Source organism: Equus asinus, chromosome 2 (genome assembly GCF_041296235.1).
Source record: "Equus asinus isolate D_3611 breed Donkey chromosome 2, EquAss-T2T_v2, whole genome shotgun sequence".
In the NCBI taxonomy this organism is placed as follows: Eukaryota; Metazoa; Chordata; class Mammalia; order Perissodactyla; family Equidae; genus Equus; species Equus asinus.
In genome coordinates, this window is record NC_091791.1 from 154,615,372 (window position 1) to 154,632,606 (window position 17,235).

At 37.7% G+C, this 17,235-nt stretch overlaps 1 protein-coding gene across 2 annotated transcripts in view; it reads left to right on the forward strand.

Annotated features, from left to right (window-relative positions):
• The window catches only part of INO80 (INO80 complex ATPase subunit), a 125,967-nt gene that overhangs the window by 23,386 nt on the left and 85,346 nt on the right, over positions 1 to 17,235 (forward strand). For both annotated transcript variants that reach the window (XM_070503431.1, XM_070503432.1), the window contains exons 2-7: positions 1,455 to 1,640; positions 1,890 to 2,059; positions 2,151 to 2,218; positions 4,989 to 5,156; positions 14,000 to 14,120; positions 15,223 to 15,437. In XM_070503431.1, the coding sequence (XP_070359532.1) occupies positions 1,498 to 1,640; positions 1,890 to 2,059; positions 2,151 to 2,218; positions 4,989 to 5,156; positions 14,000 to 14,120; positions 15,223 to 15,437 (885 nt within the window). In that variant the 5' untranslated portion in view covers positions 1,455 to 1,497. The remainder of the gene's footprint in view (positions 1 to 1,454; positions 1,641 to 1,889; positions 2,060 to 2,150; positions 2,219 to 4,988; positions 5,157 to 13,999; positions 14,121 to 15,222; positions 15,438 to 17,235) is intronic.

The following is a 17,235-nucleotide window of genomic DNA, read 5'->3' on the forward strand; positions in this document are numbered from 1 at the left end:
GTGATTATCCTTATGCCAATACCACACTGTCCTGATTACTGTAGCTTTATAATATGTTTTAGAGTCAGGAAGTGTAAGTCATTCAACTCTCTTCTTTTTCAAAATTATTTTGGCTATTCTGATTCCTTTGTGTTTCTGTAGATATTTAAGAATCAGTTTGTCAATTTCTGGGGAAAAAAAAAAAAGAAGAAGAGGAAGAAGCCTGTTGGGATTTTATTAGAGATTATGTTGAATCTATAGATCAATTAGGGGGGGAATTTTTAACATTCTTTTAAGTAGAAAGATTATATTAGGAAACTCAAAAACTTAATAAAAAGAAGACAATGCAAGGTAAAGATGTCCTGGTTTCCTTTAAAGCTTACACCTTAGTTTGTTAAATTATGAACTTTTGAAAAATAATTGACCATACATCAAATGCTCGCTATATGTCAGATGGTGGTCTAGTTGCTCAGTGTTATCTCATCACAGTCGTGAGTTGCTTAACGACAGAGGTACGTTTTACTCTTTATGCATTCTGAGAAATGCGTCGTTAGGCGATTTTGTCATTGTGCAAACATCATAGAGTGTACTTACGTAAACCCTAGGTGGTATAGCCTACTGCACACCTGGGCTATCTGGTACTAGTCTTATGGGACCACAGTTGTATGTGTGGTCTGTCATTGACCAAAATGTTTTGCAGCGCATGACTGTGTTGGATCCTGGCTTAACCCCTTAACTCTTTAAAGATAGCAAGCTGTAAGGCAGAACATGTTACATGAAAGACAGGTGGGGGGAAGGTTGTTATATTGATTGTTTCTCTAGTGAAGACATTCTGACTAACATTGTCTTTAACAACATAAGGTACCAAAGAGAATGCTCAGGCTATACCTATGTTTCTCATATTCACTTTTATTCTCTTTGCTCCTGTTTTCTAAGTCATTTCTAAATCTTATACTTTATGGCATGTTTACTAAGGATTGTAGAATACTCTGCCAATATATCTGTTCCCTTGTAAATAGAATGCCTCATACATATGTATTAATGTAAATACAAAATGAAAAAGGGAGCAGCTGTTTTGGAGGTGATGTGGAGAAGTGCACCTCTATGAGGTAGGTGTACAATAGTAAGCTTGTGGTATAAATTTGGATAGTTGTTCCAAGTAGCTATTAATTGTAGGGTGAAAGAGAAATGGGTATACATTTTAAGGTACTATTTCAAGAAAGTATAATATGAATTTTCATTTTGACATGTGACTGTATTTCTATATTTTGATGCTCTTCTCATCCTTTTGACTTCTGCCTTTGCATTAGAAGGCAAACCTTAATGAGAGTTTTATCATGATTTTTCTGTAGAGAGCTATCTTCTTGTCTTGTGTTCTAGAAGGTCTGATTTCTCTTAACATTGATAGCAAGCAGGCAAGACAAAGGGAGAATGAATGGTCTTTTCATCTTTCACTACTTATCTCCATTCTGCAGCCGTGCAATCAGAGATCCTTGTGCATGAAGACAGATTTGTTCTATGGCCTCGGAGTTGGGTGCCGGGGACGATGGCGGCTGTAGTGAGCTGGCAAAGCCCCTCTATCTTCAGTGCCTGGAGAGGGCCCTCCGGCTGGACCATTTCCTGCGACAAACGTCTGCCATCTTCAACAGGAATATTTCTAGGTATGCTGTTCCATCTTCCCAATATAATGTTTGACCACATTTTTCATTCTTATTATTCCTGTAGATTTTAGGGTTAAAGTATTTTGTGATTTTTGGTATGTGTGATATTTTTTTCTTCTTTCTTTGAAGTAAAACACAACTTTTTCAGAAGATCAATTTCTTATGTAAAGTGTTCAGTCTACTAACCATAAATTACAGTATTTTGCTGGGTCAACTGTGATTGTGGATTTATCATTCTTCAATTTATAGTGATGAAAGTGAAGATGGACTGGATGACAGTAATCCTTTATTGCCCCAGTCTGGGGATCCCTTAATACAAGTTAAGGAAGAACCTCCAAATTCATTGCTTGGTGAAACTTCTGGAGCAAGCAATTCCGGAATGTTAAACACATACTCACTGAATGGAGTTCTGCAGTCAGGTCAGTGTGGTATGAAATCCGTCTTTGGACTGTTGATTCTTTGGGGAAGTCATCCTTTCATTTTTTTTCTTCTTTATGTTTCTTTACACAGAATCGAAATCTGACAAAGGGAATTTATATAACTTCTCTAAATTGAAGAAAAGCAGAAAGTGGCTAAAGGTAAGAGATAGGCAGAATGTTTACAATTCAAATAACCTACTAAAATTACAATTAGAAAGGAAAGTTATTGACTCATTCTGGCACGTTGGAGAGATTTTTCTAGATGAATCTTTTATTCTGGGTGTGGTTTTTTGAAACGATTATAAAGAAAAATCTGGAGGACTCAAGGAAGTTCATTTTAGCAAACATTTTTGAGAATAAAGCACTTTGTGGAGTGAAGGAATACAACAGTGTATCGCATAAGATCCTTGCCCTCACTGGGTCACATTGTACTCAGGATTATTAATCTACTCTTCATCAGTCTTTGAGTAGTTCATTCATTCAACAAATGTTTTTTGGGTTTTTTTTTTTAAGATTTTTTAATTTTTCCTTTTTCTCCCAAAGCCCCTGGTACAAAGTTGTGTATTTTTAGTTTGGGTCCTTCTGGTTGTGGCATGTGGGATGCTGCCTCAGCGTGGCCTGATGAGTGGTGCTATGTCTGCTCCCAGGATTCAAACTGGTGAAACCTCGGGCCGCCAAAACATTGCACGCACGAACTTAACCACTCGACCATCGGGCCGGCCCCTCAATAAATGTTAATTGAATGCATCCTGTGTACCAGATACTGTTGTAGATAGACAGGGTTCCTGCCCTATGGAATGTACATTCTCATGGAGGGAGGAGATGTGTAAGCCTGTAAACAAATAAATAAATATGGCTTCTTTAAAGAGATAACTTCTCAACTGATTTATGAATGATCAGAGAGAACTATCTGAAGGTTTAAGATAAGAGCATTTCAATTAGAAGGAACAACTGCAGAAGTCCTGAGAAAGGAACCAACTCACTGGGGTATGTTTGGGGAAGGAAGAGGCTGATGTGGCTGGAGTACAGTGAGTGAGGGCATGGGACAAGATGAGATTAGAGAGCCTGATCGTGTAGGACCTTGTACACCATGTGAAGGAGTTTGTGTTTTACTCTTGTTACAGTGGTAAGCCATTGGCGTGTTTAAAGGTACTCTTTCATTATTATCACCAGGCCCTTTAAAAGGCTCACGTGTAAAACACCTGATTTGCTTTATATCAATGAGGCTTTACGTTAGGAATGCAGAAATCTTTGTGTTTAGCCATCACATTTTAAAAAATTGAAATGTAATTCACATGCCATATTTAGTATATTCATAAAGGTTGTCCAGCTGTCACCACTATCTAATTCTGGAACTTTTTTTTTTTTGGTAGGGAAAAGATTTTTTTTAATTAAGGTTATGAAAGTTAACATCCTTGTGAAATTAACAGTTGTACATCATTATTAGTCTTGTTGTAGGTACACTACTTCACCCCTAGTGCCCTCCCCCCACCCCCCTTTCCCCTGGCAACCACCGATCAGTTCTCTTTGTCCATATGTTAACTACCATCTGTAAGTGGAGTCATACAGAGTTCGTCTTTCTCTGTCTGGCTTATTTCACTCAACAGAATACCCTCAAGGTCTATCCATGTTGTTGTGAATGGGACGACTTTGTCCTTTTTTATGGCTGAGTAGTATTCCATTGTGTATATATACCACATCTTCTTTATCCAATCATCAATTGCTGGGCACTTAGGTTGGTTCCATGACTTGGCTATTGTGAATAATGCTGCGATGAACATAGGGGTGCGTGGAACTTTTGGGATTGCTGATTTCAGGTTCTTGGGATAGATACCCAGTAGTGGGATGGCTGGGTCATAAGGTATTTCTATTCTTAACTTTTTGAGGAACCTCCATACTGTTTTCCATAGTGGCTGCACCAGTTTGCATTCCCACCAACAGTGTATGAGGGTTCCCTTTTCATCACTTGGTTTTGGATATTTTTGCCATTCTAACAGGTGTAAGGTGATATCTTAGTGTAGTTTTGATTTGCATTTCCCTAATGATTAGTGATGATGAGCATCTTTTCATGTGTCTATTAGCCATCTGTGTATCTTCTTTGGAGAAATGTCTGTTCGTGTCCCCTGCCCATTTTGTAATCGGGTTGTTTGATTTTTTTATTGTTGAGTTGTGTGAGTTCTTTGTATATTATGGAGATTAACCCTTTGTCAGATAGATAACTTTTGTAGTTCTGGAACATTTTTATCACTCCAAAAAGAAACTCTATACCCAAAAGCAGTCACTCCCCATTCTCTACTTCCTCCAGGCCCTGGCAACCACTAATCTGTTTTCTGTCTCTATGGGTTTGCCCATTCTGGACATTTCATATAAACAGAATCATACAATATGTTGCCTTTTTTGTCTGGCTTCTTTCACTTAGTGTAATGTTTTCAAGGTTCATTCATGTTGTGGCACGTATCAGTACTTCATTCCTTTTTATGGCTGATTAATTCATTACCTGGATAATAACACATTTTGTTTATCCATTCATCAATTAATGGATTTTGGGGTTGTTTCTTCTTCATTAGCTGTCACAGCTTGCTTTCTATTTTCCTTTATACCCTCTAAGTAGTGTTTTTGTTTTGTTTAGTTGTTTTGCATTGGTATTTGATGTTTAGTTAAAATATCTTATATTATTGTAAGTCCTTAGTGAAATCTAGCCTTGTTGCTGCTTACAGCATTTCCCCTATATCAGTGCTCTTTAATTTGTGCCCACTAGGTTTAATTGGTGGTGTTTTTCAGTTGAATTCGTAAAGAATAGTATAAGGGAAACTGGAATGACTGTCCTCCAGCTGTTTTTGTCATTGTTTGGGGATCTGGAAAAAATGCTTGGATTATGGAGGAACTGCTTCATAGCAGAGGTTGCATTTCCATTTCCTCTCTTTTTCAGAGCATTCTGCTAAGTGATGAGTCTAGTGAGGCAGATTCTCAGAGTGAAGACAATGATGAAGAAGAAGAGGAAGAAGAACTCAATCTCAGCAGAGAAGAACTTCATAACATGTTGCGACTGCACAAATACAAGAAACTTCATCAGAATAAGTATAGTAAAGACAAGGAGGTGAGAATTTCGAGAGAAATCTCAGACCTTCATGCTGGGTATTTACTCTCTGCTTTATATTCATTGATGATACATCATTCTAACTTTATATTCAGATAGCGGTGGTGATTGCTCTAATAACAGCTTTATTGAAATATATTTCACATACCAAAAGAGTTTCAGCCTCTTAAAGTGCACAATTCAATGATTTTTGGTATATTCATAGAGTTATGTGACTATCTTCACTATTCCAGAACATTTTCTTGTCCCAAAAAGAAACCCCACTCCCCTTAGCTGTTGCCCCTCATTCTCTCCATTCTCCTCAGCCCCAGACAGCCACCAGTCCATTTGTCTCTATAAATGTGCCTATTCTAGATGTATCATACAAACTGAACAACATGTGGTCCTTTGTGTCTAGCTTCTCTCACTTAGCATAATGTTTTCAAGATTCATTCATGTTGTAGCATGCGTCACTACTTCATTTGTTTTTATTGCCAAATGATATTTCATTATATGGACATACCACATATTGTTTATCCATGCATCAGTTAATGAACTAATTGGATTGTTTCTACTTTTTGCCTATTATGAATCATAGTTATGAATAGTGAGTTGTTTCCACTTTTTGGCTATTATAAATAATGCTGCAATGAAGATTTGCATACAAGTTTTTGGTGTGGGTGTATATTTTCATTTCTCTTGGGTATATATCTAGGAAAAGAGTTGCTGGGTCCTAGAGTAACTCTATGCTTACTCTTTTGTGTGTGTGTGAGAGTGTGTGAGGAAGATTGGCCCTGAGCTAACATCTGTTGCCAATCTTCCTCTTTTTGCTGAGGAAGATTGTTGCCGAGCTATCGTCTTGTGGCAGTCTTCCTGTATTTTATGTGGGATGCTGCCACAGCACAGCTTGATGAGCGATGCTAGGTCTGTGCCCGGCATCCAAACCCGCAAACCCTGAGCCACTGAAGCAGACGGTGCAAACCTAACTGCTGTCCCACCGAGCCGTTCCCCATGCTTAACCCTTTTGAGGAATTACTAGACTGTTTTACAAAGCAGCTGTACCACTTTAAATTCTAGTGGTTGCTTTTTAATGCACTTGCTCTTTGAAAGTGTTCCTATGTTGGAAAAACTCCCTTTCTTCATAGACTAACATTAGATTGATGATAGTTCAACTATTCAAATGCTGTTACCAAAGCCATCTGATTTTTCTCATAAGTGTGGCAGTTAGTACATAATGAACAATGGTAGATATGAAGACCTAAAAACTTTCCAGCCATTAGTTAAGGTGCGAAGTTAGTTCAGAAAGCTTTGAATAATAAGGTGAAGGTTATAAACCTGTAGAAGATACCCGACTGCTTTGATTTAGACATGGAGTTCCTTCTTAAAGTACAGTGATAAGGCACTTGCTGCTTGAAATATTTGGTCTTGTTTGGGGGTGGGGGGAGGTGAGGAAGATTGAGCCAACTGCCGGTCTTCCTCTTTTTGCTTGAGGAAGATTGTCGCCGAGCTGACATTTATGCCAGTCTTCCTCTGCTTTATACATGGGACACCGCAACAGCATGGCTTGATGAATGGTGTGTAGGTCCACGCCTGGGATCTGAACCCACGAATCCTGGGCCACTGAAGCAGAGCACATGAACTAAACCATTAGGCCAGTGGGCTGGCCTCTTGGTTTTTTTTTAAAAAATTATTTTATTGAGGTCATATTGGTTTATAACACTGTAATTTCAGGTGTACATTATTATGTATCAGTTTCTGTATAGACTGTATTGTGCTCACCACCAATAATCTAATTTTTATCTGTCACCATACATATACACCCCTCTACTCCTTTCGCCCACCACTGCACCTGCTTCCCCTCTGGTAACCACTAATCTATTCTTTTAATCCATGTGTTTGTTTATCTTCCACATATGAGTGAAATCATACATTTGTCTTTCTCTGTCTGGCTTATTTCACTTAACATAATACCCTCAAGATCCATCTATGTTGTTGCAAATGGGACGGTTTTGTTTTTTTATGGCTGAGGAGTATTGCATTGTCTATACATACATCTTTATTCATCTGTTAATGGGCATTTGGGTTGTTTCCACATCTTGGCTATTGTGAATAATGCTGCAGTGAACATAGGGGTGTATAGATCTCTTTATATTGTTGATTTCATGTTCTTTGGATAAATACCCAGTAGTAGGGTAGCTGCATTGTATGGTATTTCTATTTTTAATTTTTTGAGAAATTTCCATACTCTCTTCCATGGTGGCTGCACCAATTAGCATTCCCACCAGCTGTGTATGAGGGTTCCCTTTTCTCCATATCCTTTCCAGCATTTGTTATTTTTTGTCTCAGTGATTATAGCCATTCTGACAGGCATAAGGTGATATTGTTGTAGTTTTTATTTTCATTTCCCTAATAATTAGTGATGTTGAACATCTTTTCATGTGCCTGTTGGCCCTGTATATCTTTGGAAAAGTGTTCATAACTTCTGCCCATTTTTAGATTGGGTTGTTTTGTTGTTGTTGAGTTGTATGAGTTGTTTATATATTTTGGAAATTAACCCCTTGTCAGATACATGATTTGCAAGTATTTCCTCCCAGTTGGTGGTTGTCTTTTTGTTTTGTTCATGGTTTCCTTTGCCCAGCAGAAGCTTTTTAGTCTGATGTAGTCCTATTTGTTTACTTTTTCTTTTGTCTCCCTTGCCTGAGTAGATATGGTATTCAAAAAGATCCTCCTAAGACCAATATCAGAGATTGTACTGCCTACATTTTCCTTTAGGAGTTTTATGGTTTCCAGTCTAACATTCAAGTCTTTAATCCATTTTGAGTTAATTTTTCTGTATGGTGTAAGATAGTGGTCTACTTTCATTCTTTTGCATGTGGCTGTCCAGTTTTTCCAACACCGTTTGTTGAAGTGAATTTCCTTTCTCCAGTGTATATTCTTGGCTCCTTTGTTGAAGCTTTGCTGTGCATGGGGGGTGTGGTTTTATTTCTGGGCTCTCGATTGACTTCCATTGATCTGTGTGTCTATTTTTGTGCCAGTACCATGCTGTTTTGTTACTATAGCTTTGTAGTATATTTTGAAGTCATGGATTGTGATGCCTCCAGCTTTGTTCTTGTTTCTCAGGACTGCTTTGACTATTTGGAGTCTTTTGTTGTTCCATATAAATTCTAGTATTCTTTGTTCTATTTCCATAAAGAATGTTGTTGGGATTTGGATTGAGATTACATTGAATCTGTAGATAGCTTTAGGTAATGTGGACGACTTCATTATGTTTATTCTTCCAGTCCATGAGCATGCAATATCTTTGTATTTCTTTATGTCTTCTTCGATTTCTTTCAGTAATGTCTTATAGTTTTCGGTGTATAGGTCTTTCACTTCCTTGGTTAAGTTTATTCCTAGATACTTTCTTCTTTTTGTTGTTTGTAAACGGGATTGTATTCTTGAGTTCTCTTTCTGTTAGTTTATTAGTATATAGAAATGCAACTGATTTTTCTAAGTTGATTTTGTACCCTGTGACTTTGCTGTACTTGTTGATTATTTCTAATAGTTTTCTAGTGGATTCTTTAGGGTTTTCTATATATAGGATCATGTTGTCCTCAAACAGTGAGAGTTTCACTTCTTCCTTTCAATTTGGATTCCTTTTATTTCTTTTTCTTGCCTAATTGCTTTGGCCAGAACCTCCAGTACTGTGTTGAATAGGAGTGGCAAGCGTAGGCACCCGTCTTGTTCCTGTTCTCAAGAGGGATGGCTTTCAGTTTTTCACCATTAAGTATGTTGTTGGCTGTGAGTTTGTCATATATGGCCATTATTATGTTGAGATATTTTCCTTCTATGCCCATTTTATTGAGAGTTTTTATCATAAATAGATGTTGGATCTTGTCAGATGTTTTCTCTGCATCTATTAACATGATCATGTGATTTTTATTCCTTACTTTGTTAATGTGGTATATCACATTGATGGATTTGTGGATATTGAACCATCACTGTGTCTCTGGTAAAACTCCCACATAATCATGGTGTTTGATCCTTTTGATCTATTGCTGTATGGGATTTGCCAGTATTTTGTTAAGGATTTTTGCATTTATATTCATCAGCAATACTGGCCTGTAATTTTCCTTCTTTGTGTTGTCCTTGTTTGATTTTAGCACCAGGGTAACGTTGGCCTCATAGAATGAGTTAGGAAGCATTCTGTCTTCTTCAATTTTTTGGAATAGTTTGAGAAGGATAGGTGTTAAATCTTCTTTGAGTGTTTGGTAGAATTCTCCAGAGAAACCATCTGGTCCTGGACTTTTTTGTTTTTTGGCAGATTTTTTTTTGCTGAGGAAGGGTCTCCCTGAGCTAACATCTGTTGCCAATCGTCTTCTCTCTCTTTTTTTTTTTTTTCTTCTTTTTTTAATGTGAGCCTCTGCCACAGCATGGCTGCTAACAGACAAATGGTGTAGGTCTGCGCCTGGGAAGTAAACCCTGGCCTCTAAAACGGAACATGCTGAACTTAACCACTAGGCCACTGGGTCTGGCCCTTTTGGGAGATTTTTGATTACTGTTTCAATCTGTTTACTTGTGGTTGGTCTATTCAGATTCTCTGTTTCTTCTTAATTCAGTTTTGGGAGGTTGTGTGAGTCTAAGAATTTATCCATTTCTTCTGGGTTATCCAGTTGGTTGGCATATAGTTTTTCATTTTATTCTCTTATAATCCTTTGTATTTCTGTGGTATCCATTGTAATTTCTCCTCTTTCATTTTTAATTTTGTTTATTTGAGCCTTCTCTCTTTTTTTCTTAGTAAGTTTGGCTAAGGGCTTGTCAATTTTGTTTATCTTCTTAAAGAATCAGCTCTTAGTTTCATTGATCCTTTCTGTTGTTTTTTTAATCTCTATTTTATTTATTTCTGCTCTAGTTTTTATTATTTCCCTCCTGTTGGCTTGAGGCTTTGTTCTTCTTTTTCTAGTTCTTTTAGGTGTAGTTTAAGATTACTTATTTGAGATTTTTCTTATTTTTTGAGGTAGGCCTGTATTGCTTTAAATTTCCCTCTTAGTACCCCTTTTGCTGCATCCCGTAAGAGTTGGTATGTGGTGTCATCATTTTCATTTGTCTCCAGGTATTTCTTGGTTTCTTCATTGATTCAATAGTTGTTCAATAGCATGTTCTTTGGTGTCCACATATTTGTGACTTTCCCAGCCTTTTTATTGTAGTTGATTTCTAGTTTCGTAGCATTGTGGTCAGAAAAGATGCTTGATATGATTTCAGTCTTCTTAAATTTATTGAGGCTTACCTTGTCTCCCAGCACATGGTCTGTCTTTGAGAATGTTCCATGTGCACTTGAGAAGAATGTGTATTCTGCTGTTTGGGGATGGAATGTTCTATGTATATATCTATTAAGTCCATCTGGTCTAGTGTTTCATTTAAGGCCATTGTTTTCTTGTTGACTTTGTCTGGGTGATCTAGCCATTGATGTAAGTGGGGTGTTGAGGTCTCCTACTCTTATTGTATTGTTGTCATTTTCTGCCTTTATGTCTGTTAACAGTTGCTTTATATATTTTGATGCTCCTGTGTTAGGTGCATATGTATTCAGAAGCATTTATCCTCTCGGTGCAATGTCTCTTTTATCATTATATCGTCCCCTTTTTGTCTCTCATTGTCTTTTTTATCTTGAAGTCTGCTTTCTCTGACATAACTATGGTAACACCTGCTTTCTTTTGCTTCCCATTTGCTTGCAGTATCATCTTCCATCCCTTCACTCTGAGCCCATGTTTGTCTTTAGCGCTGTGTTTCCTGGAGGCAGCATAGGGTTGGGTCTTGTTTTTTAATCCATCTAGACACTCTGAGTCTTTTGATTGGAGAATTTGATCTATTTATATTTAGAGTGATCATTGATATATGAAGGTTTAATACTGCCATTTTATCTCCTGTTTTCTGGTTGTTCTATATTTCCATTGTTTCTTTTCTCTTGTATTTCTGACTGCCATTTCAGTTTGGTTGTTTTCTGTGATAGTTTTCTCTTTATTTATGATGTGTGGCTCTGCTCTTTGTTTTTTGTTTAGTGGTTACTATGAGTTTTGTATAAAAGATCTCATAGATGAGATAGTCCATTTTCTGATAGCCTCATCTCCATTAGCCTAAGCAGGTTCCATCCCTTTTCTCTTCTCCTTCTGAGTTATTGTTGTCACAGATTGGCCTTTTTGTGTTGTGAGTTTGTGACTAAACTGAAGCGTTTTTAGTTATTTTTGATGCTTTCCTTCCCTTTATCTTTTATGTCATAATTGTTTACTAACCTCTTCTGATGTAGAGCTGCACTTTTCTGATTGTGTCTGTCTATTTATCTCCTTGCTCAAGGTTTTTACACCTTTGCTTTTTAGTTTCAGATAGGAGGGTTCCTTTTGACGTTTCTTGTAAGGCAGGCCTAGGGCAATGAACTCCCTCAGCTTTTGTTTATCTGGGAAAGCTTTTATTTCTCCATTGTATCTGAAGGATAGTTTTGCTGAAAGTTTTTGTCTTTCAGTATTTTGAATATCTGTTCTCTCCTAGCGTGTAAGGTTTCTGCTGAGAAATCTGCTGAAAGCCTGACAGGAGTTCCTTTGTAGGTCATTTTCTTCTACCTTGCTGCCCTTAATACAGTTTCTTTGTCATTAACTTTTGCCAGTTTTAATAGTATATGCCTTGGATAAGATATTTTTCCAGTGATATAATTAGAAGTTCTGTTGACTTCATGTACTTGTAAGTCTAGTTCCTTCTCCAGGTTTGGGAAATTCTCAGCTGTTACTTCTTTGAACAAGCTCTCTACTCCTTTCTCCCTCTGGAATACCTATATAATCCTTACATTGCTTTTCCTAATTGAGTCAGATATCTCTCAAAGAATTTCTTCATTTTTTTAAAAATCTTAGTTCTCTCTCCTCTGCCTGAAGCATTTCTATATTTCTATCCTCTAAATCACTAATGGTGTCCTCCATAGCATCAGCTCTATTTTCTATGGCTTGGAGGTTATTTTTTATCTCTAATTGTGTTCATATCCAGAATTCCTCTTTGTTTGGTTCGAGTTTCAGTCTCTTTGGTGAAGTATTCCATCTGCTCATTAATTTTATTCCTGAGCTCATTGAACTGTCTTCCTGAGTTTTCTTGTAACTCATTGAGTTTCTTTATGACAGCTATTTTGAATTCTCCGTCATTTAGATTGCAAATTTCTGTGAGTTCAGGATTGGTTTCTGGAGGCTTGTCATTTTCCTTCTACTTTGAAACGTTACCATAATTCTTCATGGTGTTTGATGAATTGATCCTTTGCTGGCACATTTGTGGTAGTATTAGGTTACAGATTCCACCTGCCACCACTGGGGAGGGGACAGGAGCTGTGTTTTCTGCTCCTGCCCTGTCTGCTGAACATTATGCCAGTAGGGCTGCTCTGTATTTGCACACTGGCCACAGCCACTTGGCAGTTCACGCACACATGCACGGGTGAGACCTCTCTGCTCCCCTGGCGGGTTACTCTCCTGCAGGAGGGACTGCTGAGCTGCTACGCTAGGCAGGAGCAGAGGGGTGCCTTCTTTTGAGTACAGGCCAGCTCAGCTCCTGGCGGTTCAGCTGAGCTGTTGTGCTTGGTGGTTGGGGCGCCTCCCTCGGGCTGAGCTGTTGCCACTTGGTGGGGAGTGTTCCCACCAGTGGGGCTGTCATGGCATGGTGGGTGCTCCCCTGGGCCAGAGTGCCACTCTGAAAGTGTTGCTGTGCAGGCTGGGCTGTCTCTACCTTGTCTCATAGTCGCACCAGCTGCTATGTGAGGACCCACAACCTGGATTGTTGCTGCCAGTGGGGAGGAGGGGTCCAGGCCCACTCACCTAGTTCCACTGCTATCTGGGGATCCACTTCACTCACTGTCAGTTGTATGACTGCGTGGATCTCTCAGGTGTCCTGTTGTGCTGTATAGGGAATCCTCTGTTGGTTAATGAATGTCTGTTTAGTTGTAACCTAGAGGGGAGAGACAAAGGGAACAACTCACTCTGCCATGATGCTGACATCACTTTCTTTCATCTTTTTTTAATTGAAGTAAAACATACATATGGGAAAAGCCACAGATTTTAAGTATACAACTCGATGCATGCTCATTTAATTTTGACTTTTGACAGAGGACTTTGTAGTAGTTTTCCATGTCACTCGTCTATCCTAGTTACTGTCCTTGGACAACTCATTTGGCTATAATCCAAGAATGAGATTCAACAATGGACTACCTAATTTAAATTTATATTCATGTTTATTCATTAGTGATAAGTGAGACAAAATGCAAGTTCTGGAGGTCAATTTAAATGAGATGTTTGAAAGGATTAACTACTCCCTGGACAGAAAAATAGATTATTTATATGTTAGAATTCTAGCAACATAAGCACTATCTATAATATTGTCAGACTCTCTTAGTGGAGATGAAAAGAGAAAAGACTTGAAAGATTGGAGAATTGGGGTGCTTGGGGACTATTTGAACCACATATGTCTAAAGGCAGAATAGCAGGCATCAGAAACCTTAGGTAGTAGAAGTTGGTTTATTTTTTGTTGATGAATTCCAAGAGGAGACCTTTCTGCAATGAATTACATCTCTCAAATGTGTCAGGACTAAGTGAATATTCTGGTGGGGATTCAGAATCATAAACCATTTTCCTTTCTTATTTCTAGCAGCCTACCATGTGCGTAACCAGTGACCCCATTTTGTTTTGAAGTTAGGGAAATAATTCACATTGATATACTAGATCTTTATTGGTCTCTTTGTGGGAAGAATACCATATTTAGGAGCTATGGTTTTTCTTTGGCTTAACTTTCTGTAGTAAAGATGATTTGAAGGTTGTGCCGTAGAATAGACAGGCCATTCTAAGCATCACTGTTTTTGCCTGCTTCAGTTGCAGCAATACCAATATTACAGTGCAGGCCTGCTCTCCACATATGACCCTTTCTATGAGCAACAACGGCACCTACTTGGACCCAAAAAAAAGAAATTCAAGGAGGAAAAGAAGCTTAAAGGTGAGCATATTGACCTGTCTTCCACATTTACTCATTCTTAATTTCAGGATTGTGCATGGCCTGCTGGTGCATTTGGACTTTGAACATAATCCATGTAATAGAAATTTGCTCTATCTGAAAAACCCCAGTCTCCCCTAATTAGTAGTAAGTAGTATTAACCTTATTTTGTATTTGGTTTATAATGTTTTCTAGAGTTATAAAGACATAAGAACTACAGATTTCTAGCCAAAGCTTTAAGCTAATTAGTTTATTCCTTTTTTCTTGTACATACTCTTCAAATGTTGAAAATGTTCTCTGAAAGGAAGAACTTGGTTATGCACAGGGAAGTATGAAGAATAACCTAAAGTGTTTGGAATAAGTTACAATTGTTGCTGTATGTGGTGATTTAAAGTAGATCGCCTCCTGATGATGTTCTGTAATGTTTGTTTGCAAGTTTGCCAAGGACTGTCCTTTCTTCTATTACTGAGCTCTAAGCAGCTGGAAATGAGGAAGGAAATAGAATGGGAAAGTTTTAAACTATCTGTATAAGGCAGATTTTATCCCCCGAAAGGTATGAACTCTACTCAGAAAGACTCTTTTCAGTCTTCTTGCCTTCTTTCTCCCACATTCTCTTGTTCATCTGTTTTCTCCTTCTCTACACCCTCCCCGTCGAATTAGGTTTTTGTTTGATGTGTGATTTTCTCTTCACAGGTCTTAGTGTCATATCAGTTAATGCATTTTTTTCTTTCTCTGTTGCTTCTCTTTAGTAACCGTACCTTTCCACCAACTAGAAACGTTTCCTTCCTTTTGACCATTATTTGAGTCCATGAAACTTCATAAACGTCCTTTCCTGTTGTTGGCTTCCAAAGGAGTTCAGTTCTTAGGTTTTATTCTGTTTCTCTTTCATGTAAACAGGGGGAGTATCCAGTGTTCTTTTCCAAGGTAGTGAGGTCTTCCTTTTGGAATATTCATGAGCCTAAATAGATAAAGGGATAAATGTTGCCAGGCTCAGGGGGAATGAGGAAAGAACCTTGAATTTTCTTCATGTGAAAAGGTTGTTTTTGTGGCTGTCTTCTGTGGAAGGGAAGAAATACAACCTTCTGAGAATCTGTTTCCTTGACAGCTAAGTTGAAAAAAGTGAAGAAAAAAAGGCGAAGGGATGAAGAACTTTCCTCCGAAGAATCCCCTCGTCACCACCACCACCAGACCAAAGTCTTTGCCAAGTTCTCTCATGATGCACCTCCTCCTGGCATCAAGAAGAAGCACTTGTCTATTGAGCAGCTTAATGCTCGTCGCAGGAAAGTATGGCTTAGCATTGTGAAAAAGGAACTACCAAAGGTAAGCAAGTACCTCCAGCATAGGAGATGGCAAGAATGTTTTCTCTCCCTGCCCCCTAAAGAGGAGCTGTGAGAGTTAGGTACCTTTACAGAGTTCAGAAAGGAACCTCATCTGTTGGAATTAAGAGAATACTGAATAGTACTCTCTCCATTTAACTATTTTTCTAGAATTTGATCAGAATTCACAAGACAGTTAATTGTTATGTGATGCTTCTTGGCCAAAAAAATGGAAGGAGACCTTTTTGAGGAAGGAACACACTTTTCTTACTTATAGCAATAGAGATTTGAAGCAAATTGATAGGTGATAATAGAGTAGATTAAAATAAAATGGTGGAGATATGTTTCTTAGAGAATTTATAAACATTTAGATGTTATGAATAATCACAGACATCAGAAGAAAATGTGAATGATTCAAGAGAAACATGTATAAGCATTCTTTTTGCTCTATTAATTTGTTTTTCATACCATTTTATTTTGGTATGATTTCAAACTTAGAAGTTGAAGGAATAGTGCAAGAAATATCCATATACTCTTTACTCAGATTCACTAGTTATTTCCATTTTACCTGGTTAATTGCCTCATTATAAATTGAGGGTAATTCTAATAGAAACATGAACGAGATACTTTATGAATTTAGGAAAGTTGATACTCAATATGGAAAAAGTCAATATTCAAAAATTGCCAAGAAAACACTGAAAAAGCCCCACGAAACATTAAAACGTACTATAAAACCTCAGTAATTAAAACTATGTGGTACTGGCACGTGAATAGGCAAATAGACTCATAGAATAGACTAGTGGAATTTTTAATAAATGATGCTGTGACAAATGAGTAGCCATTTGGAAAAAGAAAATTAGGCCTGTATCTCACTATATACTCCAAATGGATTAGGGATCTCAATGTTAAAAATGAAACCATGCAAATACTAGAGGAAAATAATTGCATTCCTAATTAACCTTTGAGTAGGAAAAGAGTTTCTATGATTCAACATCCAGAGGCAGTAAAAGAAAATATTGATAAATCTAACCACATAAAAAAGTAAATTTTTGCATGACAAAAGACAGCTGACAAACTGGGAGGAATTATTTATATTGTATACCACAGTCAAAGGGCTATTATCTCTAATATGTAAAGAACTCTTAAAAATTGAGGGACAAAAGACCACAAATACAATAGACAAATGGGGAAATGATGTGAGTACACAGTACACAAGGAAAGATATAAACTTGCCCTCAACCATTAAAAAGGTTCAGTCTGTCATAATTATATGAGTAATACAAATCAAAATAACACCTAGACACCATTTGTCACCTGTCATACCAGCAAAAATGTAAACGTATGACAACACATTCTGTTAACAAGGCTGTGGGGAAACAGGTGCTCCCATACAGTGCTGCTAGGAGTGCAAATTAGAGAGAACTGTTCTAAAGAGAAAATTGGCAAAGTCTAACAATCTATATATGCACTTACCTTTCAAACCTGCACTCCCACTTCTAGGAACCTACTCTAGGTGATCAAAGTAAATATAAATTTTGACATCGTGAACTCCCTGATGTGATACACTGAGAAGAACACATTGTTTCTGTGGTATTCTTGCCAAAACGCATAATGTCATTCCAATCATCAGAAAACCAGAGATTTTGGACATTGTACAGAATAACTAAATGGTGTTTTTCAAAAGTGTGAAGGACATGAAAAAGAAAGATTGAGGAAATGTTACATACAGGAAGAGACTAAGGGGAAAAGCAACTAAATGCAGTGTGGGATCCTGTATAGGATCCTGGAACAGTAAGAGTATT